The sequence below is a fragment of the Pygoscelis adeliae genome, unplaced genomic scaffold (assembly GCF_000699105.1).
Source record: "Pygoscelis adeliae isolate BGI_AS28 unplaced genomic scaffold, ASM69910v1 Scaffold87, whole genome shotgun sequence".
In the NCBI taxonomy this organism is placed as follows: domain Eukaryota; kingdom Metazoa; phylum Chordata; class Aves; order Sphenisciformes; family Spheniscidae; genus Pygoscelis; species Pygoscelis adeliae.
The window spans coordinates 1,444,562-1,467,578 of record NW_008825098.1 but is presented as its reverse complement, the minus strand read 5'-3'; the positions used below and the strand labels follow the sequence as shown (position 1 = coordinate 1,467,578).

Here is a 23,017-nt window from a genome sequence, read left to right as displayed (position 1 = left end):
AGGCTGAAGTACTCGGTTTGTTTTTGGCCTCAGGAAAGCAATAGGACAGGGACTAATCAGAGAAGCTGAAGTGTTTTACTGTCCTCCTATTAGAAAGCTTTACTTGATATCTCGTCTGAATCCTCCTTGATTAAATATCAGCCTATTGCTGTTTGTGTTGTGAACACAGACTACAGGTTATTCCTTCTTCTTTATGCAACGGTTAAAGGCTATTACCAGTTTGCTGTCCTTTGTGTTTATAGAGAAAGATCCTAAGCCTGTTCGTTCTTTTTAGGCTGGCAATAATTTCTTTGCTTTCTTAGATACTCTCAATGATCCATGTCTCTGTAGAAGGTAAGTGCCTAAAACTAGATGTAACACCCAGCTAAGCCTTACAGGGACTAAATAATGTAATGATTACTCTCTGTATTTTGCAAGCTATATTGCTTCATTTTTAAGCTCCTGTATGAAGCTTGTGGCTTTTGTGTAGTAGCTTTTTATTGTTGACTCATTCAGCTTACAATTCACCACACTTATTATTTTTAATCTTTCTTTTTTTTAATTATGCCCTCTCAGTAAGGAAGTAGTGTGTGACTCCGAATTTGCCAGAGAGGCACATAGTTATTGTGGCTGAAATTGCAGCAGCGCTTTGCTGTTGCTGTCCTGGAGTGAGGAAAACCATGGGAAGTGGGGGATCCTCCTGAGAAATGTGTAAGTGCTATATGTGTGTGTGTATATATATCTGGGCCCTTGAAGTCTGGGCAGAATTTACTTGCAATGAGAGTCTTAACAAGCATCAGCCATTTGAGTAATGCTGTATTAGATCCTTTTCTGTGAGGAATTGTCACGTGCTTGGTCATTCTCTGCACTGCACTTCTGCACTTGACTGTGTCAGCTTTCGAGTAGCTCCTTGTACATTGTCTGTGTTGAATGGATGATTTCATTCTGTCTAGATCTCTGTACTCTGTTAAACTTGGTCTTATTCTAACCACCATAGGAAAACTTAATAAATGTGCTGTTTTCCTTTATCCTGCTTTTTAACAAAAATACTGAATGATACATAGCACAAGCATCTGGAAACTTACTTGTCACGTCCTTCCATTTTGGCAGTGAGGTATTGGTAATTCCTTGCTTAATTAGCTTGTTCTCCTCATTGCCACTGTTGTCCTAGTAGATTCACTAAAACTACTTTCCCCAAACTTGATTACGAGTGTCTTATTTCAAATTCCTGCAAAATGTTCAAGACTAGTCTTGCTGGAGGTAATGGGGCCTGGAACAGGTACGAGAGAACCTTGTGGGTGGATATTGCTGTAAGAATAGGAATTTTACTTTGTATGTTGACATTGATGAAAATAGTTTCAATTGCACATTGCGCAGCTGCAGTGTCTGTGTCCTCAGGGAAACTTTTTGATCAAAATGCAGCGGTTGTCTTGTAAGAACACCTAAAGTGCACAATGGAAGTGCAGTCTTGGGGCATGAAAAAGTAAGAATAGCCTTCCTAACATCTGTCAGGTTTTATTTTATAAAGAATAGAAAGACAGCAGCTGTCAGTGTTTTTTTTCTAGTTAGGTTTGTCCTCCTCTGAAAGGAGGAAAAGAAGCTGCTGTTCATTATTTGTTTTGCTTCAGAGCCATTATTGATTTTGGAAATTTGATAAATATCTGAATAGATGGTTATGCTCTTGCTTTTTCAAGTGGAGCAAGACTTGGCAGAGGTATGCCTTGGTACACAGCAAACATAATAGAGCTGGTCATCAGGAGCCTGTGTTTTGACTGTGGTCTACTCTATAAGCTGAAAACCAGCGGCAGAAGCTTAAAATCCCTTTCTCTTTTTCCTTTACCTACTGATTCCCAAAAATGCTTTAAAGGACTGTAAAGAAAAAAAATATAAGAATATTTAAGGAGACACTATCTTCTGAAGCTTTCAAGCGTTTCAAAATTATTGAGTGTTATTTCATGTGTCTGATATGCTTTAACTACCCTGCCAATTTTGATGTAAAACTTACTTTGATGTCTTGTCATTACTGACAATCTATGGGAAGCAGTAAAAGTGTTTGAATGAGCAGAGTCAATGTTTTGGAAGTGTAACTTACTTTTTTCTTAATAAATAAAACAAAAACCCTACCCAAACAAAAAACCCCAGCCCTCAACATAAGAGACCAAGAACATTCTAATTTGAAATTATCCTTTAAACACAGTAACCATTGGGACTGCACAGCAAATATTCAGTTAAAATGATATTAAATTAGTAGTAGCTGCTTAAAGTTGATAATTCATACGGAAAACTCTAGGTAGATCTGTTTTGCAGTCTTCATTGCTAATATTGTCAGAGAACATTAAAGAATGAGCATTTTGTCACTGAACAGTAAATTAATAGGACGACACGTTGCAGGGCATGGGATGGTCATTAAATGGTTTTTTGGTTTTTGTGGAGGAGCAGATTAAAGCTAGTTGCTGCCTAAAGGCACATTGGAACAAGTTTCTGTTCTTGTTTGTTGGGTTTTTTGTTTGTTTTTAAAATAATCTGATGCAGTGAATGCAATCTACAGTGGAAATGAAATGGAAGAAAACTGCTGTCCCAGGACAGGGATTTTGTTCCAAGCCTCATTTCATAGTGGGATTTCTCCTCTTCTGAGAACTGGGTGGACATGCAAAACACGAGGAAATCTGGAGCAAACAAGATAACGGGTAGCTAGTACTGCCACAGAGAGAAATGTTAACAGGAGCTTCTGCACAATTTTTGGGGTTTCTTTTCTTTCATTTCCACATTGTTGCTGGTTTCTTTTCACTGACTTGTCTGGGTTCCATCTGTGATCTCAGCTCCTACCAGCTTGGACTTCCCTGTTTTTTTAATCTGTGATGCCTGAGGGTGGCAAAAATATTACAAGGGGCAGTTTGCAGTCTAGTCACCACTTCAGATTACTCAGGCAAGGGCAGGGACATGCAGCTTGTAGCAAACAAGCTTAGTGCCCTTGCTCTCTTAGGATCCTCTGTGGCATTATTAGACTTAATTGTGTTGATCCCAAATGCACTATAATGAGGACAGGCAAGGAGAAAAGGAGCTAGACAGCACAAGTCACATGAACCCCCTCTATCCTGTTTTTTATGTTCTTTGCTTTGTTTTTCTTTTCCCTGTCCTTTGACTCTCAGGCTTTTATTAAGGAAAAAAAAACCCATGTCTGGCTTTGTCAGACAAGATAGTTGCATCTTTTAAAGTATAGCTGTCTGCTGTGACTAAAAGGTATCAAAACAGTCTTTAATGTCCTGATGCTGATGAAAGTTTGTCAGGTGTGAGTGGTTGATAAGGCTGGTGTTAGGTTTATTTTCTAGTGGCATTTAAGACAGGCCACTAGAAAAGATGGGCCTCTGCATTTCTCTTGTGTCTCCTCTGGGTTTGTCCTAAATCTTTTTATCATATGACAACAGTGCCACTCCATTACAGCTGCATTTAGCTCCCTTTTCCCTCCTTCAGTATTATCTTTTAGACTTCTTAAAATCTATCAAACAGTGGATTTGTAGCCTGTTGTAATAGTGTATGGCTAAAACCAAATGAGTGTTCGCAGTATTGCTAAAATGAAACCTTTGCTAAATGCTTTTTCACATGCTGTTTTCTTTCTTGTACACTCAGTATGTGAAAGTGGAAGTGAACCAGCAATAATCTGTCGTAAAACCCCAAATCCAGTCTTGTTTAATTGAACAATAAGAAACCAGTGTTTCATCAACGCTTTTACCCTTGCTGAGCCTGAGAAACTACTCTTCTCTTTTTTTTTTTTTTTTTGCCTTAACAATAGGGATGGTGTTGTACTCAACTGTCAGCTTTGAGACAGGCCTTGTCCTGAAGAATTCAGTCTATTTAGACAAGACAAAAGATGATAGGAAAAACTGAGGCGCAGAAGGGACGTGACCTGTGCAGGGGTCTTGTTGCAGGTCAGGGGCAAAACCATGGCGAGAACTCGGGTGTTGTAGCTGCTGTCTCATTGCCTGGTCAGTCAGCACTCATTGTGGGCTGCTACTTCCCAGGCACTCTTGATAGTCAACTTGCGACATGTATGCTGAAGGTCAGGCTTCTCGTCGACTTCATGGTAGTGATGCTGTCATCTCTGTTCTTTCAGTTCATCATCTAATGTGTGGCTTCAGGTCTTTTGGTCTTGTTTCTAAACTTCTTAATAAATTTGAAGACTAATTTGGAATGAAAAAATGTTAATTTGTAGAAGTATCTTACACCAGATTATAATAAGGGGATCATTAAGCTGTCATGGTCTATCGTGTCTGTAGGACTCGAGAGACCTTTAATCAGCAGATTATTGACACTATGTGGCAGTCTAGTATGTCATTAAAAGTTCACGACCTTAGGAAACAGTAATAAAAATTCCTGATTTGGGTTACTACTGCTAAAAAAGAAAAAAGGTTTATATATGTTTTTGCAGTTGTTCTTATTGTGAGGTCAGTGTAAGGTCAAGAAAACAGTACCTTGTACTTCAGGCCCAAGGCTTTTTATCAGCAACTGTAGCATTGCACTGCTGCCAATGTTCAATTTTGCTAAGCATGCAACAGTTTCCATATGTTGTAATCCTCTTTTTGGTGATTTCATCTTCTAAAGTTGTTTCAAGTTTCTTTGACATAATAAGGATTTAAACAGTATGCGTGTAGTTTTAAGCATTTGTTTGTTTAATGGTAGTGAACTCCTACACTTTTTTATGAACAGTATAAGCACTGTACAGAAGATGACGTTTAACTGCACGCATCTTTGCACATGTAAAACTGAGTAGCTCTCACTTTGTAATGTGTTAGGTGGTCTTTAGATAAAAATAGAAAATCCTCATCTATACATCAAAACAAAATGCATTTTGCCCATCAGCCCTCTCCCAATTAAAGGCACGAGAGCATCTAAATTGGAGAAACTTCAAAGCCCTTCTCTATAGACAGCTGTTCCCCCCTAGCTCGGTGCTTTGGGACTGAGGTAGGTTGTGACACACAATCCAAAGTGAAAGGAGCTCCTGGATTGTGTGCGAGGTGTAGTAGCTTGGGTGCAGAATACAAGTACAGATGGCCACAGTTACTATAGCTCCCCTGGAATTTCAACAGCAGTCTCTTGTCCTTATGTAGTTGCCATCTTCTGTGTTTCATACCACAGTGCAAATTAAAACAAATGTTTGGAAACAACAACTCTCAAACAGAAAAAGCTACAGCCTTGGTCCTGGATGTCTTTGACCATAAAAAGAAAATAAACCCAACAGAACTGACTGTGCTCCTTTGTGTTAAATAAATTCTCTACTTATGATTAATTTCTTCTTCTGTAAATCCTAGCTCGAAGTTTATTTTTTCTCATGTTGTTTAAACTTGTTGCAAGTGCCAAGTTGCTTGTGCTCCTCTTATTTTGAAGGGAAATATGTTTACAATTTATTGGCCTAATCCCCAGTTAGCTGAATTTGGTAGATGGATAAAATTTTAATAATGAAAAAGCTTACACATTAATACCAATAGATAATACTTTTGAATATGGTGTAAGGCATTCTAAATGTTAAATGGAACATGGGAACGCAAAATAGGCTTATTTTTATTTCTGTTCTTCATTCAGCCAAACATAAATCGATTAGATACTGTACTCCTTGTCTTATAGTGGTTTTGTCTTTCACATCAGTTTTATCAGAACCTTAGCTGTCACTTTGTAAGAGGGCTTGTCAGAGTTAGTAATTTCAGTGATAATATATATTTCATTATATATTATTGCTTTATTCTAAGTGTTAGGTGTTACACTTTAAATAACTTTTCAGGAGAAATATTGCACTTGTTAGGTGTTTTTCTATGATTTCTAAAATATAGTAAAAGATCTGATTAGCATAAGCTCTTCCCACCCCTCCCCACCCCAATGACACCAATCTATTGCTCTTAATCCCTCCTTGTGGAAAAATTTATGGTATTTAAAAAAAACCTACTATACAATTTCACTGAAGTGTATCCTATTTTTTGTAATTTGATGTAAGGATGTACTCCATTCAGTGCTAATTCAGTGAAGAATTCCCCTTGCTAATTCAGTAAACACTTCTTGATTCTTATTAATTATCGTCCAAGTTGCAGCCTGCTTTTTGTGGAATGGAATTGAGCAATTGCTAGGAAATGTCAATGGAAATGAGTTTATCTGTGCTGCGTGACCCACAGCTTGTTCAAAGAGCAGTCACTGAAAAGTAGATCAGGGATAATTTGACTTGTATAAAAACGTTGGTGACTTTGAGCTCGTACACATGCTTCTGGCAAAACTCTTGCTCTCGTGTAAATGGAGAGGTGACGGGGACATGAGGTTGCTTCTGTATAAACATTTTCTTGACACTTTTTCAGTAGAACCACCCAGTTGATGTTGGCTCTTGGGGTGAAAAAATTTTACTTCTATAAGGAATTTTTTTCTATGCAAAATGAATAGCGGTAGCCTTATTCAAAAGTATTAAAAATAGCTGTCTTTCTACAATTTGAATGGTAACAATTTATATAGTGTGGTTGTAAGGTGTTCCTCAGTGCCCTTTCTTAAAGGCATGGAAGGGATAGATGAGGGACTACTGGTTAAACTGTATTGGGTTTGATAACATGACAAATGTTACTAGATTTTTATTCTTTTAATAATGAATGAAAAGTTTCTAATGTGCAAATTCAGGGTAGAAATCTAAAAGCAAAAATTGTGGCACAACAAGGATGCATTTTTTAAAAAGTAATGTATTTCTAAACCATGAGATGAACTGTACTGCATATAAAGTCAGGAAGGCATTGATTGCTTAGTTGATTGGTTGCAGTAGTTTAGTGTCATTCCAAGGGGACTTCTTCAGATGGGCAATTTTCAAGTTCATTGAAAGATGGAAGAAAAATCCCAATTTGTGAGTTTAACTGCAGTGTAAATATTAGGAAGAACTCAGAGCTACACACTCTAAAGAAAAGAAAGGAAAAAAGGGAAAGGGGGGGGGGAGCAGAGTCTGAGGTACAGGAAGTACTTTTTGTTAGTGACTGATTATATTTTTGTCTTTTAGAGCCAGAGAAATATTCTGATCAATATTGAAAAATCTTATTCCTACAAAATGTACCAAAGTTCTGATTTTGCATTTACTAATACTTCTCATTAACTTAGAATGTGTGGATATTTTGTACAAAGTTCTAGTATATACATACATATATGTGTGATGATTTTATTATCTGTATTATTGCATTTCTTGTATATATCTGGAGTAACGGGATGGCTGGATTACTTGAAAAGCCCTTGGTGATGGGATTTGGAAGAGTGAATTAAGTAGAAAGTATATGCCAGAGCTTAAGCTGAGCTCTTAGTTGTATTGCTTCTGTCAGTTGAGATTGACCCATAGAGTAGCTGTCCTCTTACTTTGGTGCAAACTTCCAGTGTTTTCAGCCCTGACTTACGGAAAGGCTGCATAGAAATATAGTGAAGTAGCAAAAAAAACCAAAGCCCTTTCTCTTTATTGTTTGCTCCAGTGTATGGGACGAGCTATCGGGGAGCTTAGGGTCTGTGGTTTTGCTCCTACAGTTATTGCTGGTTCTTATGGCAGTGTGTAGTAAAGACCTGGACATCCTGAACATGCACTGTTTTGTTGTTTTTTTTTTTTTTTTGCAGAAGTAGGAAGAGCACCAGGGTCTCTGTTTCAGGATGTGTTACACTGATCAGTGAAATTGTTGACAAAGAAAGAGATGTATTTAACAAGCATATATGAGTATTTTCTTATGACCCACATTGGATCTAATTATTTCATATTTCCTGGAAGCCAAGAACTGGGGGAATCCTTGAACTGGTGAAAAGAAGGGAATCTGTAGACATGATACATCCTTTTTTCTCCAGGAAAATTGTGATCTGTAAGATGCCTTAATTTTGCAAGGGGAATAACCATTTAAAAAAGTAAACTGGACTGATGCACTCCATGAGAGAATACAAAAATACAGGTAGCTATTCTCAAATGGAGAGGTGAAACAATTTCAGTTGCAAAACTGTTTGCTTGCATTTTAAAGTGACAAAGCAGAAGATCTGGTACGGCTGGTAGGTATTCTCACAAAAATTTGGATTTCTAAAATAAAAATGGTTTTTAAAGAGGAGATGCAGCAGGTGGCTTCAAATACAGTGGTACTATTTTTAGCCTACTGATTTTGTGATACACATGGATGGCGTCTGAATTAAGGAAAGCTTGCCAGTTTACAGTTATGTTTTTGGTTTTTTTCCACTTCTCAGTTTACATATATGGTAATAAATTGGTTCTCTTAAGTCAGGTACTATGGACATTAGTAATAATTATGGGGAGAATTTTCAAAAGCTTCCAGTAGTTCTCAGCTACCATTAAAGTCAAAAGGGAAATTGGAGATAATTGTGCTACAGTTTAGTATGTTTGTATATCCTGATTGTTGTACATCCTCTGCCTGGAAAACTAATGATTCCTAATTTTTTCCTAATTTTTTCCAACATTAAAAAAAATAATTCAGTTCTATTTTATACCTCTAGATTGATAATAGATGCAGCGTCTTATGGGGACAGACAGTTGGCTCAGCCAGCAGCCAAAACCAATCTCTCTTAGTCACTGGAAACATTGTGGAGTGTGGGCTTTCTCCTTCTGCTGCTTCTTTCACAGCTCCAGCCTCCACACTACCTCATGGCTGATCAGAAGCTCTTTGTTTGTGCATATATGTGATTATGTTGGTTGAGAGTGCAGGGGCTCATTTAACCAAATGGGTCTTCTAAGTTCCTGTAGCACATCCTCAGAGATCCACGTCTTGTCAGGAGTTGTGTAGGAGAGGCAAGAGTAGGAGCACCGAACATGTCGGTGATAGACTACACTGACAATGTAGAAAGCTATGGGATAGATTTGTTGTCCTGCATTGTTATATAAACATCATATATATTGACTGGAATGGCAGGGCAGGGAAGCAACCCCTTTCCTTAATTTGGGGCATATCGCTTCAACATGTACATAGCTTTTCCTTCTGCTCAGCCTGAGGCAAGAGCTGGTAGTGCTAATTACTGTATTAACTGAAGGAAAGACAAAAACCTATTGGTGATGTCTCTCGGTCTTGACGCACACTGTTCCCCTTTCTCTCTCTTTTTAATGCCCTGAGGGTGACTGCTGTAGAGTATAATTGCTTGATTCGGTGCATCAAGAGAGAGGATCTGATGTGCCACCCTGCACTTGTTTGTTCTCTGCCCATTTGGCAGTGACAGAAACCAAGCAGAGGTCATGTGAGTGCAGCTAGAATAGCGCGCAGCGCCGGGAATGCGGTTACATTACACTGGGCTCCTTTCATGCCTTCTGTGTGAATAGGGGTCAGCACTGTACCGAATGTCGTGGAATTAATTTGTGATTTTTATGGAGACGCATCTAAATGGCACACACTGAGGAACCCCACCTGAAACTGGAAACACAGTGTGTTGTGCTTTCAGGGAGGTGGGAAGGGCTGACTACAGATGGTCAAGTGAAGGTTCAAATGAAAGACTATTGGTGAGAGTGACTCTGTTCAGGGCAAAGCAATTCTAGGCCTGATCCTAGAAAACCCTGCACCTGCTGTTTTTATGACTCAAGACAGGTGATCTATCAGGGAGACTTAAGTTTAACAGTCACATAAGGAGCTGTTGAAGACATGCTTCCTAATAAAAAAAACCCCTAACACCCTAAAAAGTTAGGGGTGTCATCTTGTATGCTTCTGTTTGTGTGTTTGGATTCAAGTGTATACTCATTGGGATGCCTCGTCTCCCTAGCATTGTTTAGGTTGAAGTATAGTTAATGAACCTGCAGTTTTATGCTAAGAGGCTCACCTGCATATTAAGTGTCATGGGACCACAGACAAAAATCCTGAGAACCCGGTTTCATTGCTGAGTATTGATGGGGCACAGCGGGGTCTCATACAGGAGTTATAATGCGTGCTATAAGTCGTACGGTTGGACACTGCCAGTGTTGATGTGACATTTGAAAGAAGAGCCTGCAATCATTTAGCGGGCTACAGCCATACTAGTGGTGCTGTCCATTTTAGACCTTTGTAGAGATATGGAATTGAGGGGAAACTTATAGAAAGCAATTACATTCTTTCTTTCTGAGAACATCTTATTAAATGTCACAAAATCTTATTTTGCCTTTCTGCATATTCCATCAACTTGCTATCTCGCAGACTGATGCATACAATTTCAAGGCTGTCTTCTGTTGTGTTTCCAGTGAATAAATTTTCAGCTTATAGCAGATATTTTCTTAGTCCTTAAGTATATGATCCTGTGTTTAGATTGTTAAATTCCATTCCATCTGTATGTCCCATATGTTCAGCCCTCCTACTGTTCCAGTTTGTTTGTGGTCACCTTTCTTCACTATGTGAAGGAAAGGACATGAGGTACTAGTGAAGGATTCTTGCTGATAGCTCTGCAGTCGTGGTGACAGTTTGTACAGTTGTGTATTGCTGAAGACCTTTTCTCTAACTCTTTCTCTGGGTAGCCCAGTGCAGGATTAATTGCAGTGTTTGTGCAGCAGGGGAGGACCAAATTTAAAGGTCTCTTCTTGTCTCCTGATGTTTCAGCTCAAATGAAGAAATATCTAAAAGTATGCAGATACAATTAAAGGAAACTAATTCATGCTCTAAAGGGTTTCTTGGGTCCTTGTAGTGGATAACTACAGCACAGGTTAATGGGAAATTTTCCCAGGCTGAAGTGTTTGAAGTGGAAGAGAAGGCAAGCAGAGCATTCTGGATTTTCCTGGGCATGTTAGTCGAGATACAAATAGCTTCAGTTGTTTCAAAAAGAGGTCACTAGATAAAGTTACTGAGAAACAGGAAAAAGATGTTTGATATTGCTTTCCCTTGGTCAATTAATTTTTTAGGGTTTTTTTGTTTGCATTTACTTCTTGAGAGTTTAGAAGTGGCTTCCAAATATACTTGCTCTTAAACAAAAGCAGGCTGAAAGCTGGAGAAGCTATATTAAGAGCGGGTTTCCATTCCGAATCCTTCTCTGGGAGAGCATGCCATTGCCTTTCAAGTTGTCTCCTCTCCTGTTGCCTGTGTGTTTGTCATGGTTACTGGCTGGAAAGTGAAATTCTGACACCATTGCCTTTGGGTAAAACTGAAGCAAAATGTTTATTTTCTCTGCTAGCTTGGATTCAATTGCAGTGCAGGCAGGGAGGTGTCGAACTTGGTTTAGCAGTTCAATGCGGCACACTTTCTCTTTTACACTTAGGCTCAAGTTTTTACCCCCGCTCTACCAGGATACCTTCTTTACACTGGTGTTTTTAGCAGGAATTAATCATCTCTGGTTAGCAGCTGAGATGCACCTTCTTTGCTGTATAAATGCATCATTAGAATAAACTGTTGTGCGTAGTGTGGAGTTACTCCTTTAGAAGATGAAGCCTTTTAAGCAATGTTGAGAAAATTTCCTTTTTTTGTGCTTTTGCCTTTGTTTCCGTCACAGGTTTGTTAGAACACCCATTACTTGATCTCCTTCTGTCCTTGACTTTAATATTGGTGATGAGAAGTCTGCTATCAGGGGTGGGCAGGAGGCTTTCTGAGCCACTCGGTCTGATAGAGGTCTGCTTTATTCCGTTTGTGCCCTAACACATTGCTATTGTGTAATGTGCCCAAAGCAACACTCTTCTATCAAGATCTTGTGGGACTCTTAAAGGCAGAATTCTCCATAGTCATGTTATCTTCCAGTTGACCAAGCCAAATGTAGTGCGTGTTGCCTGGAAGGCTGGAGTTGAGTTTGTGGATTGCAGAGGTCCCTTTTGACATTCTGTGTAGGGCGACTGTTCCATGGGAAACAGCTAAAGCTGTTTAAATCAGTTTTACTGCTGGCACTCAGTTGTAAAAACTAAGTGCTTTCTTTTCTTCTTTTTTGTAACAGTGTCCAGCTGGGCATGGAAACTTACCCAACATTCATATTTTTATGATTAAATGGCTGCTTTGTGCTGCTCATATACCTTGTGCCTTGAAACCCTTCTGGGGCTGAGCAGAAAGTAAGAAAATACTTTTACTACGTAAGGAGGAGTTGCAGTGACTGGACTACATTAAAATTATGGGTGAATGCAGAAGGTCAGACCAAATCCAGTTCTCTATGCATGGTTGTTAGGTGGGTTTTTTTGTGGTGTTTGTTGTTGGGGTTTTTTGGGGGTTTTGTTTGTTTGGTTTTTACGTGGGATCCTGTTTGGAAACTGAGGTGTGACGTGAAGACTTTCTTTTTAAGGTCATTCTAGCGTTTCCAAGGCTTTCTTAAAAATGGTCTTGAGGTACTGTCTTCCTTGGTAATGACTATCTACATGTAAATAAGGTGGGATCTTAGAAGCAGCTGCTCTGCTTTTATGGGTAAGGGAGAAAAAGAGATTATCTGGTTGACACGTGCACTCTCTCCTGCAAGTCATCTTCACCATAGCAGAACACCACCTTCATCCTGGAAGAGTGGTAGGCAAAGACTGACTGACTGCAAGAGCACAGCAGAAGGATTTTAGTGAGGCAGCATCATTTGCTTTTTATAGCTTTTCTCTTAGGGAGCCATCTGTATGTACTACAACTACATTTCCACATCCCTCAAAGAAATTTTCTGATCCTTGTTTTCCTGATATGTGTCGACAGGAGGGATCAGCTATTAGTGTTTGTGCAAACCAGAGAAGCGAACACTAGGCAAAGGTAATGGACTCATCAGGAACTATGAACTACGTTATTTCTGTAAACTAAAGTGGCAATAAAATTGGGAATAAAAGTTTGCACTTAGCAAATGAGCATTTATATGATCTAGGTGATATTGCTCATACTGTTGGTCAAGCTGAAATTATATGAGAAAAATAGGCTCTGTTGTAGTGAACTGGAAATCTTACAATATAGTTTTGTTTCTTCAATGCATTTATTCTTAAAACAAGTTTAACACCCTCAAATTAAATTGGAGTGATAGCATTGTATATATCTCCAGCACGAGTCCAGCAAAGGTGTCAGCAGCAAAACCTCCCCGGACTGCCATATCACATTAAGCAACTGTGATTTGAAGGGGCACCTTTACAGAGGTGAAGAGCATTTTGCTGGCATGTTTAGTGAAGCCCTCGATGCCTCTTTTGAGAATAACAAATAATAGAGGTGCTTTTGATGCTGTCTGGAAACTAGACAAAGGGTCAGCAGTCTGTTTCATTTAGACAAGCAGCTGTTTTATAGCTGCTTTTTTTTTTCCCACTGCCAAACTGTGGAACTTTTGCCTAGGAATAAAACCTTCAGGTAAATAGCATTGTGACCATTTGTTGCCTCTGGTTTGTTACATGTCACTTTTGTTTGAAAAGAAGTTGAAATCACGGTTTTATTTGCTTTGCCCCCTGCCAAGTAGTGTTATTGTAGAAATGACAAATTGATGTCAACTCCTGCAAATTTTACTTTTATTGGAAATTAGAAAGATACCTTGTGGTATAAAATAGCTAATAAAGCATTGATAAATTTTGACATAAGTAAAAATTTGGCTTAATTTTGTGAATAACCTTGTGTAGCCTACATCAGGGGCATATACTGTAGCTTCTAGAGTTAGTAAGAAGCAATGCAGTGCAAGACAAAATACAGGGATAAATGACCTTATTGTCTGGAATGGAATTTTTCAAAGCTCTGGTCCACAGACCTTCTGGTGCCTCTGGAAGCTGCACTAAGAGGTCCACAGAACCATTTTTAATACATAATCTGAATTTTTTAGTTCTGGGCAGTTACAGCATAGTACACAGGAAATGTTGAGGGTTGACAGTGGCTAAAACCACTACTGTGTTTAGAGATATTCCCTCTATTGCAAGGACTACAAGGTGCAAAATGATAAACAATTTTGTTGAGTATTTACAGAACGTGTCTTGTAATTTGGCTTTGTGCATCTGGATTGCTGATAGTAATTGTGCGTGGGTATTGGAAAATAATTTTGATATCTGTTTAATTAGTGTTTTGGCTTTATTTCTTTTCCCCACACCTCTCCAAAAAAACCAAGGTATGCACAGGCACGCATGCACACAGCTTGTATGACTTTTGAGGTTATGCTTTTGCTTGTGTTGACAAAGTAGTACTGGTCTCTGTACGCTCTCAGCTGCATCTTTGTAAAGTGAAGAGTTACTAGGCTGTCAAATAAGTCTTGATAAACCTACCACAGCCCCTCTTGTGTCTCCTCCTTCCCTCCATCCCACCAACACTTGGTGCAGTGACTATTAGAAGTTGATTTATTTTCTATATTAACATATGCCATATATATGTGTATTTGCCATTAAGAGTTTATAGTTCTGAGTTGGATTTGATCTGGGGAGAGGTGTGATAGGCTATACGGTCACATCATATCAGGGTTAGGATTTTGGATACCTGAGCTCGGCTTCTGGCACGTTACTAAATTGCGGTGAATCACCTCCTACCTTTTCAAGCTATGATTTCTTCATATATGTGCTACCAGTTTCTTTGTAAATGGCTTTGAACATCTTACTGTGGGGGACCCCTAAAAAAGAACCAGGAATGAGGATTTGGTGAAGGTAGGAGGCAATAAAGCTATTGTAGAATTTGCTGGAAAAAGTTCTGTGTGCACTTGCAGGTCGGGTGTGTATTCACCATTTGCTCTGTGTTCACTCTCTTTTCTGTGCTGGTTGGTTGTTTTTGTTTGTTTTTGTAAGTAAGAGAGCCAGATTAAACTGTTTGGCCCAAGTTTGTCTGTAAAGCTGGTGGTGTTCACTTAGTGTGCCTTTCTATCCAGACTGGTTCAATCTTTTCATGCCTCCCTTATCCTCCACATGTGTTAGCTTCTCTGCGAAGTGAAGAGAATGGATCTCTGAGTATAGTCCATTGAAGCAGCCTGGGATGTAGCAGCTTGTGTAGCCGGGATAGGAGGTTTTGGGACTCCCTCTCCATAGGCTACAGGCACAGCTAGGAGCTGAGACTGCTTTCAGAAAAGGAAATGCTGAGCATTCAGAGTATCGCGTTGTGTTGACAAGCCTACCTGTTTGTGTTTCCTGGCTCTGGCTCTTTATGTTCTCAGCTACTTAAATCAATTGTGTAGGCAATGTAATTGCCTATTTGTTACTAAGGAAAAAGACCAGCTCAGGTCCTTTGTTTGCTGTATCAAATGCCTGAATTGGATGTTACAACTTCACTGCTTGTAGCTGAAAAAAGTGAGCATTTGTGTATCAGTTTCATAATGAGAATGTCAGGTATGCTTTGTTTTGTGGGGTTTTTTTGGTGTGTGTGTGTGTTTTTTGTTTTGTTTTTTTTAACTTCTGCTTTTAATGGAACAGTAGCTTCAGAAAAAGCACATGAGAGAGAGTCACGGTGGGGCTGCACCTAAATAGCCTGAAGCTCAGGTAGGGTGGTTTAGAACAAATGAGATCGGGGTGGTGGCAGGAAGAGGAGAGCTGGAGGAGGTCTTGCTGTTCTCTGGAGTAGGAAGCTGCTAGCCCTGGGCAGCAAGACAGACATAGAAAATGACCCATTTGCAATACTGCTTCCAGACGCTTTGCTTCACCCCACTTGAAGCAGAACATGCTTTCTTTGCCTTCATACTTTTTCTTACTTGCAGGCCAGAGTGAGAAGACTTAGGTCTTTGCATTGTCGAATTGGCTAAGAGAAATGATTAGCGTACTGATATAGGATGTGGAATTCAGGTTTCAGGGTTTTTTTCAGTTCTCTTATTTTCATTTTGCACTTTTCTGCTGCTTATGGTTGTGTGTTAAGCCCATACTGTTTTCATACACTGGTACAGCACTGCTTACATAATTTTTGGATGGTTTTAAAAATAGAAACTGACTTCAGGCAGAGAAGCTGCAGCGAAGAGGACTGAGCCAGAGTTGGAATGGTATAGATGAAGAGAACAAGGCTGCATAGGAAAAGTAGAGGGACATGGAGTACTTAATGTAGTTCAGAAGTGAAGGCAGTGAAGAGACCTGTGCGGAGGTGTGTGCAGCAGAATTTCTCAGTCTTCCCGCATAGTCTTTTGGGCTCAGGGAGAGCAGAGAAAGAGGGGATGGTGGAACAAAGACTAATAGAGAGTGTAAAGAAGAGTAGAAGAGAAGGGATAGGATCTGTGTGAGATGAGCGTACCAAAGTGACAGTGAATGGTGATGATGTGACTTCAACTCTGTAGGCTTTTTAAATGTTTCTGTGTGGTAGTGGCGGGGTATTTACCTTAAAGGTCTTTGATTTTTGTGTGGGGAAAAAGGTACTGATTTTAAGAAATTAGCTAGATCTCATAGAAACAAAAACATTAAACTCCCAAAAGCTTTTAGTGAAGAATTTTACAAAGTGGCTGCTATGTATAACTTTTGCATGCTTTAAAAAAATCTGCTCCAAATAAAGTATTTTCTTTAGACAGCAGGACCTGAGTTTAGAGAGTCTCATTGTGAACTTGGAAAGAGTTAAATTTATTTTATCTAGGTTTGAGGGGAGTTGTTGTTCAAAAGTTGGAGCAGGGGAAATAGGGTCTAATTCATCCTCCTTTTTTCTGTTTTCCAGTATATCAATTTCTGTGGACAAGAGGAGAGGGACTTCAGTCTTTAGGGACTCTTGCTCCGAGCTGATTGGCAGTGCTTACAATTGCACCACCAGAAAGCAATAAAATAAGTACGTAGAGCAACAGTAACAGAAAGCAGATGTCTTGCTTGTGCAATTAAAGAACTGGAGAAGGCAATAAGAAAATAATGGCAACTGACTGTGCATTTGGGGGGGGAGGGAGTATATATATCTTGCTTACTTGTCAGACAAAATGGAAAACCCCATACTGGGGAAAATGAAAGATACATTAACAGCCACAGTACCTTGCTTTGAAAATTGGGGTCGTAAGTACTTAATTTTTCATTAGAAACCATCATGCTAAGAGTCCTGCAAGATAGAGCGACAGCTTTTCTCATTGTGTTCTTGGGTCTGTTTTTCTACTTTGGATGATTCTATAAAATCAATCGTGTGTCTGATTCAGCTGAGCAAAATATGTGGAAACTGGGATCGTTTTTTCTTCCACATATGTGCGTTTTGTATCGGGAGGGAAAAGGTATTACTGAGACAGTCATCTGTGAAATATAGTTTAATGTTTTTTCAAAGTTGCACATAAAATGGAAATAGATTTGACGTCTTTTAGTCTATATTCAGTCTATATCTGAATGTTGCTGTGAACCAAAATGGTAATTAGTCACCTACGCAGCATCTTCATTCACTGACTGTAGTACATGGTGTTTTCCTGCTGGTAATGTCTCAAGGCAAACAAGAAATGGGCTTTAGGAGAATGCATTCTTTGTGTAAGCATTAGCATAAATATGTAAATGTGTACGTATGCTTTGAGCAGTTTGCCTTTTCCATGGTCACCATGTATGTGTAGCCACATGAAAATGAAATGCTACAACAGTTTGTGTTGAGAATGGAAAAGTTACTGGAACTGGGGTGAATGGAAGAAGGAACAGGGCAGACTTCTGGTACCTTCCTTCCCTGTGATACTGCTCCAGGCGAAAGCTGAAGAGTTGAGAGGATGTCCTATTTGTTTTGTTTGAAAGAATGCTAACTGACATATTTAAAGCAGAGTCCACATCAGTGGCACGAAGGGAAGAAGAAAACTGTGTGAAACTTCATTTTAATTTCTGTTTTGGTGCCCTCTCTCTGTCAGTGCTACTTAAAAACAAGCAAGCAACAAAACCAACAACAAAGTCCTTTGTGCTCTGATGCAGACATTAAGCCCCTTCTTGCTGTGGCTTAAAAAGCAAAAAGACTTGTTTGGCATAAAATACTTTAAAGAAAGCAGTGAGTATTCTGACTTTGAAATATTTCTGAGTGAGTCTGAGCAGAGAGTGCTGCAGAGGAAGTGCTTAGGGAAAAATTGTTCATCTGGGGTTTTAAGAGTCAGTTAGGAACTTGTCAGTGCTGCTTTATATATGTACAAAGCTCAGAAGTCCTGTGTTTTCCTGATTATATTTCAGGATGTAAAATATTACACTTCATGTTGTCCCAATCACTGCTGTGCTTGTCAGTAAAATACTGTACCTTGTGTTCCCGTGCTGTGCTAGCTTGAATCACACAGAAGGAAATCTCACTCTGTGAATAACCTACAACATATTGCCATGTCAGAAACCCTGAAGTGCCCATAGGAATCCTGGTAGTCTCCTTGCTAATACCATGCGCAGAGTTCTTGTGGCAGCTCAAAGCAAGGGCAGGTGGGAGGTTTTCACACTGCCTAAATACAGGGCTCAAAAAAAAAAAACACCCTCTTGTGAGGAAGCTCGGGTTCTGAACTCTGACAATTTTGCATGCTTCTGCTAGTGCATTTGTATTGTCGCGGTAAAGGTGAAATTAGGTGGCTGCACTATAGTTTCTTCTCACAGAAGTCTAATGTATCCACACGTGGACATACACTGGTTTATGCATGTGGCACGTGAACCAACCTTTAACTGCTTGGCCCGCAGCTGTCATACTTTTGGTTGAAAACTGGTGCCAAGTTATTTAAGAATGTCAGCTGAGATGAAAAATTCAGTGTGTGAAGTAACATCTGATCACTCTACAATTAAGCTCCTCTCTCAAACTTTTTCTAGTATTTGCATTTGTATTTACCCCAGCACCCTTTAAATGAAATGCTGTACTGTATGATACTGTAACCCTAGCAACAAAGAATCAGTTCCCTCCATGCAGGTGAGACTGGGAATAAGATATGTGCAGCTTGAAACACTTATCAATCAAGCCACTTCTGAAAACTGCATGTGAACTTTACAAGTAGGGCAACAGTACGAGTACTGCTACACATTCTACTCTTAAATACACATAATCTTTACAGAAGAGAAATTTGAACACATTTGTTTGATGTTTGAGTAGAAAACCTATAGCTGAGAAAGTACTACTATGCAAGTTTTTTTGTAAGGCTGTAATACTCCAGAGGAATGTTTTAATATTCTGCTGCAAATTATTTTTTAAAAAAGAAAAGTATCAAGATTTTACAAGCTCTGCCCCAGATCCGGTGACCATTTATAGTCAGGCTAAATGGTCTTACTAGATGTCTGTGGAGAATTGAGACTGTTTTTCTCTGTAGAGTGTTTTGTAGATAATGAGGCAAACTTCCACCCTTTTATTACTCATTGGAATAATTTAATGGATGTAAAGGAAATTTTCCAGACTTGACTGAGATGATGTGTATGCCATCTCACCCTCTCCCCACGTGCTTCAGATGTGAAGCGATTTTCTTTCTGATTACAAGCAAGCAGAACAAGACTGTCTTGGAGACATCTGCAGAAGGGCTGCAAGATAAGCAGGACACGTGTCCTGTTTTACTTATGGTTCTAACAGCAAAAGTACAGAGGGATTTTTGCTAAGCACTTTCAACTTTTTTTAGGCTATGCAGGAGTTTTTCATAATTGTCAAGAAAATCCAAAGTTAATCCTGGTGAGGGGTGTAAGTCTCCTCATGAACATGTCTTCTGCCAGTGGGGATTACTGAGAGCATTCCTGTGTGCTTCATCCCCATAGCAGGCTGTGTTTGTGCAAGGGTGGGCCTTTCTAGGGCATGATTGTAGGGGGTTAGGTCAGTGGTCTGCCTAGCTCAGTAGTTTGTCTCAAGTAATGCAAGCAGAGTTTGTCCAAGGAAAGAGGCATTTAAGCAACAAAGCATGCATACAGTGATCTTTTCCCAATTATGATCTCCCAATGAGCAACAGTGTAAAAACTTCCTGAGCCAGAAGCTGTATCAAAATCACTTTTCAATAGCTATGGATCCTCCATGAATTTATCTAATCTTTTTTTCTGAATGCCATTAAGCTTTTGATTTCCACAGCATCCTGTGATAAAGAGTTTGTGATTCCATCCTGAACCTTTTTCTCCTAATGGATCTTGTTCACTGTTCCTGTTTCATCAGCTGCTCAAAAAGCAACTGGACAGAGATTTCTGTTTTTGGATATGGAGAGGACTGAGCAGCATGTAATTCTTTGATCCTCTTGAAAACTCTGAGAACTCAGTTTCCTGGTTTTTCTTGATAGGCTTGCCAGAAGCTTGACAATCTCAGTTTTTTAGGTGCTTCAGCTTAGTATAGTACAGTCTCGTTACCCAACCGGTAAATTGAGATGAGCTCGGCCTGGCTTGAGACACGTATAGTCTACTATAAGTCACATTTTGCAACCCATGAGGTAATCTTGCCCTTAAATCTCAACTTCTGGAGAAGGATCAGGACACTTGACTGGATTAAATTTAATAAAGCTAGTGGATCTGAGCCAGACTTGCAGCTGATGTGTATGGCTGTTAAATTACATTCGTATGCACTGATCAAATTCTTTCATTCTAGTTTTCTATGCTTATTCTGTTCAAAACCATATTAAGCTATTTGCAAAACATAATATTTTGTACCACTCTACAAATAACAATTTGCCACTTCCAAATGCAGCTTATGGATTTTTATAATACAGCTTTTTCCCCTCACTCTCATTCCTTCAACCTTGGCGCCCTTGGCTGTGTAAGAAAGAAGGAAAGGAGTCTGTTACTGCAAAAAAGAACTTAACTGCATTTGTCTGAAAGTGATTTGGAAACTTGTACAGCTTTATCTCAAGTTTCCAATAATCACTGCAGTCAGGAGGATTACATACACTCTTCTGGCAAGCTTTATAACTGTAGAAAAAGAGCAGTCTCAATACAGGTAAGATAACCTTTTTTGGCTTACGTGTTGTATCACAGGAGGCTGTACTGACATTCTCAAAGCCATCTCTTGTACTTTATAGACAATTAAGGCTGCTGAAATAAGACTTTCTTGACCAGCAGTTCTGTTTTTCCATCTAGGAAAAATTTCCATTTATCTTGTATTAAAATACAGCCAAGCCTGCGACAGTTCCCTTTGAAGAATACTGGCTTGTAGTATTGTTTAAACTTACAGTCGTGACTTCAAGTCAAAAAGGAGAGTTTCATTTCCAGTTAGTATAGATGGGCTTCTGGGTGAGCTGGCTGGGCGTAGTAAGCATGGTCCTTTGCTCAGCTGGCAAAGCGCGCTTGGAGGAGAAAGTCAGAGATGCAAGGGGTGTTAGGGAACTTCAGGGTATTGCAGTGAGCATGTTCCACTTAATATTGAGTTATGCTTTACAGATATTCTTGTAGTATAAAGCTGAAATTGCCACTTAAAAAAAAAGTGCATATAAGGAAGACAGAATCTTGCTTTGAAGCTGTTGAAATCACGTCTGGGAAAGCTTTCTAAGTAGATATTCCTGCCTCCTCCCACTTCTCAACAGAAAAACACTTTTGTCCTGTTTTGCAAAAGAAAAATCATTAGGATATTTAGCTGTTTACACAGATCTTAAGAGAAAGCATACTATGCGCCAAAATAAATCTGTACACTGCAGTGTGGAGAAAACACAAAGAAAACCAGAGTTTGATGTTTGAGCAACATTCCATTACATGCCTCGAAACTAGAGTGAATATAGTTTTCTTTTTAGCCAGCACTTAATTTTCAAAAACCAGAGATGAAAGTTGGGCAGATGGACATTTAGAGATGTGCTCGGACACCTACTGTATGTTTTCTAAGCATTCTACATGATTGGTACTGTATCATGCCAAATACACAGCGGTGATATTGGGAGACAGAGTACTTATTCTGCCTGTTCTGCTTGTTTCACTGATCCTTAGCGTGGGTTTTGTATGGAAACTCTGTAGTATTTGGAGAGAAACGATGCACTCTAATTCAGTGAAACGGAGGATACAGGGATATAACAAAATCATAGGTGCTGTTCCCTTTTCCATCATGGGGGAAAGACGCCATCTTTTGAGTTTGGTGCTTTTGAGTCCCTTCGAGGAGAAAGGGACTGTAACTTCCTTTAAGAAATACAGAAACATTCAGTATCAGAAAGGTTATATAAATGTTGGCTTCAGGGTTTTTAAAAATTCTTACTCTTTTAGACCAGTATTATTTTTATTATTTTCCCCAGGAATCACAGGTTATACTATATTTAAACAGCTTTCTGTGTTTCTGTGGACAACATTGCTAAAACAGATAGTATATGTGTATTTAGGACTTTCTTTTAATCACTTTCACTGGGAGAGAGCTGTGAGACAGTTGGTTTGTGCAGGTGGTGGTAATACAACAGTAAAATAATGTGTTGCTTGACTGTGGAGTTTGCTTTGAGTCTGACAAACTCGAAAAGAACCTTTCTTGCTTGATGCTGAGAAAATGACATTTATTGCACCTACTATTCCTATGTGGAACATCCCTGAATGAGCTGTGCAAGTTATTAAATTCTTCCAGTTACAATGGTTGAGTTGTAAAATAAACAACTACATACATATTTTAAAACTCTCGGTAAGCCCCCACAGTCCTGATAAAATTGATTATCCAACAGAGAGGATGAGTCAATACGTATGTTTAAAAAAATAATAAATCCATAAATTTATAGTTCCTGCTTTGATATATATATATTTTTTTCCCCCTTTAGTTCCTTGGCATAGCATTTCTTGGGATCGGATTGTGGGCATGGAATGAAAAGGTAAGTTGAATATAGCATCAAACTCCATGTTTTTCCTCTTTCTCTCTCTTTTTCTGATGAAATATTGGAATAGTAATATGCTGCACTTTTTATGTGTCCACACACAGTTTCTACTGAAACAAAATCAAGCTTCTCTGTCAAATAAAACCTTGGCTCGGCTCACCTAGAGGAAGATCCTTGGCATCTTTCCCAAGAATGCATTGGCAAGAAATCATGGCTGACACTTGCACATAAAATAACCATTTCAATCCATGCATGCTCAAACTGCAGCTCAGATACTAGAACACTCCACTAAAGGCAGTATTGGCAGCGTGTCTCTGCTGCATGTGTCCCCAGGAATGGGGAGGGAGCCTACATGTCTCAGAGGGCAGCTTCCTGAAAATAAGCCTCCTCAGCTTTGCCTTAACATAGCATGCTAATTGCTGTTCCTCTTAAACAAAAACAAACACCACCACCACCCCCCCCAAACCCCAAAAAACAAACCCAAAACCAAAACACAGTGAACCCTGAAAATCAAGCCAAACCTGAGACAGCATAACTGTTGGTTTTTCTTGTGCAAATAAAACTGTCCACTGGAATGCTCTCTGTTGCAAGATGGTAAAATCAACTTGGAAATGGGAAGAAAGGGGGGTAG

General features: G+C 39.3%; 1 protein-coding gene across 1 annotated transcript in view; it reads left to right on the top strand.

Moving 5' to 3' along the window:
* The first annotated feature begins 4,023 nt into the window (after positions 1-4,023).
* TSPAN5 (tetraspanin 5) overlaps positions 4,024-23,017 on the top strand; it is a 43,746-nt gene continuing 24,752 nt past the window's right edge. The window contains exons 1-3 of the mRNA XM_009327070.1: positions 4,024-4,060; positions 5,085-5,098; positions 22,333-22,383. Of these exons, the coding sequence (XP_009325345.1) occupies positions 4,024-4,060; positions 5,085-5,098; positions 22,333-22,383 (102 nt within the window). The remainder of the gene's footprint in view (positions 4,061-5,084; positions 5,099-22,332; positions 22,384-23,017) is intronic.